General features: G+C 36.6%; 1 protein-coding gene across 2 annotated transcripts; it reads right to left on the bottom strand.

Annotated features, from left to right (window-relative positions):
* Nucleotides 1-357: 357 nt before the first annotated feature.
* On the bottom strand, nucleotides 358-3,777 carry LOC111394382 (protein DETOXIFICATION 54-like). Of its 2 annotated transcripts, none has more exons than XM_023020173.1 (4): nucleotides 3,482-3,777; nucleotides 3,282-3,394; nucleotides 1,894-2,766; nucleotides 358-1,192 (listed from the first exon to the last, which is right to left on the bottom strand). In XM_023020173.1, the coding sequence occupies exons 2-4, from the start codon at nucleotides 3,333-3,335 to the stop codon at nucleotides 641-643; spliced, it is 1,479 nt and encodes a 492-aa protein (XP_022875941.1). In that variant the 5' UTR covers nucleotides 3,336-3,394; nucleotides 3,482-3,777; the 3' UTR covers nucleotides 358-640. The 2 variants fall into 2 exon arrangements, with proteins under 2 accessions (XP_022875941.1, XP_022875940.1); XM_023020172.1 differs by having other exon boundaries at nucleotides 3,282-3,391.
* Nucleotides 3,778-6,105: the final 2,328 nt, after the last annotated feature.

Here is a 6,105-nt window from a genome sequence, read left to right as displayed (position 1 = left end):
TATTTTTGACACATTCATCACATATAGATCGAATTCGTTTTCCATTAATTTCTCACATACATGCAGTTTTTATTAGCAGATGACATCAAGACTTTAATAGCAAGATTTCCATTGTTTCTGATACTATATTGAGTCATGTCATGTCATGTCATGTCATCTATAAATTGAAGTTGTTAAATAAAAGTCACATTTATCTTGTTTTCAACCAAACTTACTCGGATTTGCGTTTAGCATAGAGAGCTATCCACTGATAGATCGAAATCTGTATTCATCCCATGTAGTGTAGTGTGACGTTTTCGCCGAACTTTTAGTGTTTTTTTTACAGCCATAAGAAGCGAAGCATACTTTTGCACCAAGTGGAATCCAAGTTAGTGCACATGTAGCACTAAGAACAAAGACAATGCTGTCACAAAAGTTCAAGGTTTAACAGTACTAAAGCATATCCTACATATGGATAAAACAAAAATAAATGTCTAGCCTCAAGTTATAGAACACCTGGATGGGACACCATCACATTCTTTGCCTGTCATAAAAGAAGTGCTTTCACCACAGAACCCCATGCTTTCAAACCAAAACTTTACAGCCCACCCCCCATCCACCCCATAGGGCAGACAATGCCTTAGAGAGCATTGACAATGCCTTAGAGAGCATTATCAATGTTTTCATTTTCTAAAACTAACAGTCCTTTTTTCTCCTCATCACTACTTTTGTTGCTTATTTCCAAGCTAGTTAGCTTAGATGCTTTCAAAGTTTCCACTTCCCAATCTATGCACTTGAATATGACATAGAGAATTGAAATGGCGCAGGCCGCTTGAGCTGACAGGAGCCCGAACCATAACCCTCTGAAGCCGACCTTGAGCCAGAAGGCCAGCCCCACAGCTATGGGAGTGCCCACAAAGTAAAACGAGCCAAGATTGATACGGGCTCCAACAACTGGCCTGGCTGCGCCACGTAGAATGCCACAGCCGGTGGTTTGTGGACAGTTCCCGAGCTCGCATAAGCCAATGATTGGCAAAACGGATGCTACAAGAGATTTGAGCTTTTCTTCCTTGGTGAATAGGCCACCCCAACTTTTCCGAAATATCGATGTCCAAATAACATTGACAATTCCAATCACAAGTGCACATGCCAGTGCAACCATTGCAGCCAGCTTCGCTTTGTACGGCTTCCCAGCTCCGAACTCATTTCCCACCTGCATAGAGAATCAATTTGTGAATTTCAATCAAATTAGCATTAACTAAGAATTAACCCTCCTCTAGGAAAGAATCATACAAAGTCCACTAATCTCCAGGATCAGGAATATGATGCACAAAGAAAACATAATGATGCTTCCTTGAACTACAAACCTAGATGATGAAATTAGAACGAAAGTTCCTTGATGCATCATAAAAAAAAGCAGAAGAATGTTATGTAAAGGTGATCCCTTTTTGCTTAGTTAAATGATCGTGTCATTTATGACGAATTGGCATAGAAATTAAGCCACAAAAGAATAATAAAGGCAGCATGATAATTCAAAACTTGTCCCATAGAAAATTTATCCAACCACATTACTGTGTGACATCAGTTAAAAGGAAAACAAAGGATCGGAACATCCCTGTTTTCTACTTAACAGAGTAGTAAGATTGATAATAACCTATGTGTTAGTGTTACTCTAATCACTAAGGGCTAAACAAGCATAATTCGAACACTTCCAGTGAACAAAAGAATAATGAGAAGCCAAGGGATGCAGCAATGTCAAATATATTTGTTTAAATTTACTGAATGTTGGACAAATTGCCCCCAAAAGGACATGAAACATAAAAAACTAGTTGAAAAAAGTAGAGCAAATCTGTTCTGTAGAGTAAATGATAGACCGATTATAGAATTATGTCCAAGATACAAGTAACAACTTACCCTCGCTGAGACGCAGCCAGCCAGGGCCATTGGCACGGTGTACATAAGGCTAGTGGTCTGGATGAGTATCCCGGTGGCAGCCACCGCGAGTCGAGGATTAGGCAAATAGCCGGCCAAAACCGTCACAATCTCATACCACCACCACTCTAAACAAATTCCAATACAACTAGGCACAGCCAACTTAAGCAACGGCCCCACACCACCACATACACCACCAATCCCTGCCTTCAGTTTCCATTCCCACCTCCCATAGAAGTACACGTACCCCATCATCAGCAGCATCATGTGCAGGTTCGTCAACACTGAAGCCATCGCCACCCCAGGAACCCCCAAACCCATAATCACCACAAGAAAATAATTCAATGGCACGTGGAATATCACAGCCATAAAGGTACACCACATTTGAGGTTTAGTAACCCCTTGTGACCTTAAATAAACCCTCAAAGGTTGTAACAAAGTGTTGGTCAACAGGTCAGGCAGGGAATAGATACAATACTTAGCAGCCATTAAGGTAATGTCTTTGTCTTGTCCCATGAAAATCATGATTGATTCAAGATTGATCCAAAGAAAACTGATTGGAATAATAGCCAAGAAAAGTATTAAGATCATACGGTGGAGAGAGACGAACAGAAGATCCCAGTTTTTGCTACCATAAGCTTGGCTACAAACTGGCTCAAGCCCAGAAGCCAAGCCTACTAAAACAGAATAGCCAGTGATGTTTGTGAAGCCAATGGAGAGGGCACCTCCGGCTAGCTCGAGGCTCCCAAGCCGACCCAAGAACAAGACAGAAACCACGGCTCGGATATAGACTAAACAATTCATTGCTGTTATTGGCAGTGCCATTGACCATAGTTCCTTCAGCTCCTCCACCACCTTTTCGGAAAACACACAAAACATTAGAACATGGCGTTTGAATTGAAACTGAGATGCAAATGGAAGTTCTTCCCTTCTAAACCAGATAGATTTATGACAATGAGTTCTTTCAAAACTTTGCAGTTTATTTAAACTGAAGTTTGTAGAAGATAGTTAGGTATGCAGCATTAGGATATCATTAGAAGTAGAAGGTAAATAAATTAGATTCTAACTTACTTTAATTCCTTAATACTGTTAGGTGCTATCCGTAACCCTTGCAATATTTTGGTAATTCTACTCGACTAACCACACACTATAATGAACAAGATTCTAAGTTCTTTTCCCAATGCTATCCAATGTCTCTCCAAAAACTATTACATGTCCATTTGTGTCTAATACCTTACTATGTCTGTTTCTGTATAGATACGAAAAAATATACATAATATCTTTTAAAACACAAACTAAGAAATATATAACATCCAAAAGCTGAATAAATAATACAGATATAGATATTCTTACAAAAATGGAGGTATTACCTGAGAAGAGGAGGGGAGTTTGTGAGAGTAAAAATCTGGACTTTGTTCAGCCATTAATGAAGCTGGGAAAACCTGAACTGAAAAGGGCTACTGGAATTGAATATAATAATCTGCTAAACAAGAAAAATACCAAATAAGTTACTTATTTTCCAGAAACTTATATAGGAAAAATAAGAGCATTGATGGAAATAATTTTCTACCATTCATATTTCTTTCAAACTTTCTTGATTATTGATGACCAAGTAGAAGGGGTATTGAATGTTAGGAAGGGTGTCAGATACAATATGAGTGTATATATAGGGCCTGGTGAGGGAAGGATAGGAGTAGGGTGGGGAGGCGTGGAGTGGGGTGGAGTATATTATATATATACTATACAGGCAACTTTTGCTACTGGCAGCGACTAAGACATGAGATTAATAGGGGATTCGACAAGTAACAGAGGAAACTGTGAAGGACACATGAATCAAAACGGAAAATATTTGTAGGGAGAGAAAGGAAAGCGATGTGGAGAGAGGAAGATAATGAGGAAATTGAGCACGACAAAGATATTGGTTTCTGTACATTTTCTGGTACTGATCTTTTGAGAGAGGTGGCAACTTTTTACTTTCTCTATGGTGTGTAAATGTTACTTTTACCACCACAATTAATATGGTAAAATGGTACAATTTTAAAATTTTAAAAATGGCCAATTGATTATTAAAAAAAGGTTGAACCCCAACCTTAAGGGCCTCCACGGACCCTGCTCTGGGCCATCGTGGAGGAGGTAAATCGCAGGATGTGCCTCCCAGGAGTCAGGGTGGAGAGCACATGGATAGGCCAAGGCTGTTAACCCATATGGTAACTCCCGCTTGCAACAAAGTCAATTCCACCTTGCGGGGAATCGAACTCTGCACACTGCCGCGCTGAGCCCTATCCGCCCTCCCCTTTGCCACTGGGAGATATGCCCTGGGGGCTGGCCAATTGATTATTGACTAGCCATTATGCTCGTCTCATATGAAATATCGGGAATCTGTTATACCTTTTGATTTGAATAATACTATTGAGCACCAAAATCTCTCATTTAGTGGCACATTAATATCACGTAAATTGATATTTAAAAATAAACGGTGCTAAATAACATTATTCTTTTGATCTTGGTAGATCATTATCAATTTTGTTATCTTACCTTTGCCATAAATTGAATAAACATTTTTAGTAATTTTTTCTAAACATAAATACATCTCTATAATGATAATGTTGAAATCAGTTTAGTTACATGAAGTATTATTTTGACTTAGTTATCATTAGAGTAAGTGAAATTATTTTCACCTCAAAAATCATACATCCACGACTTAAAATTTTGAGATTATTGACAAACATGCTCTTTCTTTTCTTATAAAAATTACAAAATAACATCTATTTCATTAATTAAGCCTCGTCTTTTATAAAAACTACAAGCAGTGGTGTTAATGTGTATGTGTTGGTGAAGATCGATGTCAGGTGAAGCATGGCTACGATAGACACAGATGCTACCAATAATTTTGCGAATCTCACGTGGTTAGAAAGCTTGGTTTGAATCTAACTTTTAAGTAAATTTATGAATCAAAACTGTAAATTTAGAATTCGAAGAGCACAGTCTGTTAATAATATGGTGGAGATCACACTTCTCTTGGGAGAGTGGCAACTTTATACCTCTCCTTTAGTGAGTGACTCTTACTTTTCCACCCACATTAAATGTGGTCAAATTGCCTGACTTCTAAATTTTTATAACTATATAATTGTATCTGATTCGATCCAAGAAAGTTTGAGATACATTTTCTTACACTGAACAATAATAATATGCATTTTCTTGGACAGACACTATAATTATCCTAACTGAAACTAAAGACAGAGTCATGCTACAATCCACTCTTTAGAGAGGATGTTAAGTTGGAATTGTAGAGATGAGACAGGTTTCGTTCGTCAAGTTTGTTACTAGAAAACTTTTTTGGCCAGACCTCGTCTTTGTATAGAATGTTCGATCTATTTCACCCCTTTAGTCGAATGAGATGGAAACTGAAATTAGCAAAAGTTTATATGATTGCACTACGATTGCAGTAAAATTATAGTTACATGTTTCATATAATCTATTAGATAAATACAAGGGCATAATTTCTTGGTTATATTTTATAAAATTATTATTTCCTTCTTAGAATCATGCATTTTACTTTTTAGACTAACGTTTATATTAACATAATATATTTATACGCCCAACAAAAATAAATTTATTAGATTTGAATAAATTTAAAGATTTAAAGAAAGTTTGTCCCCTTTAGTCGACGCTAACAGCACTATCTATTAATTGTAAGTGACGATAATATAGAATATCATATTATTGTCCTAACTTTTGGCGCTTTAGTACAATTTGATTGTGTCGATTTTCCAATACAAATGAATTTAAATAGGAACAAATACCCTGGTCCCATTTCATCAATAACAACTTAGGTTTTGTAGAATCTATGATTGATTAACTTTAATTTTATTAAGATAATGGGATTTGTTAGGTCTTGAATAGAACTTTGGTAGGCTAAATCATATTTAAATGAGCATCTTATAATATTTACTAGAATTTTTTAAATTGTGGTAAGAATGTAACAAGAGGACAAACTTTATCCTCTTTGTCTGAATAAAGGGACAAAATCTTCATAATTAAAAAATCAAAAGCATTCTTTGGAAGTAAAGACGCCTTTAACTTAATATGATGCAACTTTCCTCAATAATATTGGCTCCCAATAATTAACTTTCTTGTAAATCATTAGACTTTTTGATTATTTATTATATTTGAGAATAATCATGCTAGATGGTT

This window comes from Olea europaea, chromosome 5 (genome assembly GCF_002742605.1).
Source record: "Olea europaea var. sylvestris chromosome 5, O_europaea_v1, whole genome shotgun sequence".
In the NCBI taxonomy this organism is placed as follows: domain Eukaryota; kingdom Viridiplantae; phylum Streptophyta; class Magnoliopsida; order Lamiales; family Oleaceae; genus Olea; species Olea europaea.
The sequence above is the reverse complement of the archived record's forward strand: the minus strand, read 5'-3'. Positions and strand labels throughout refer to the sequence as shown.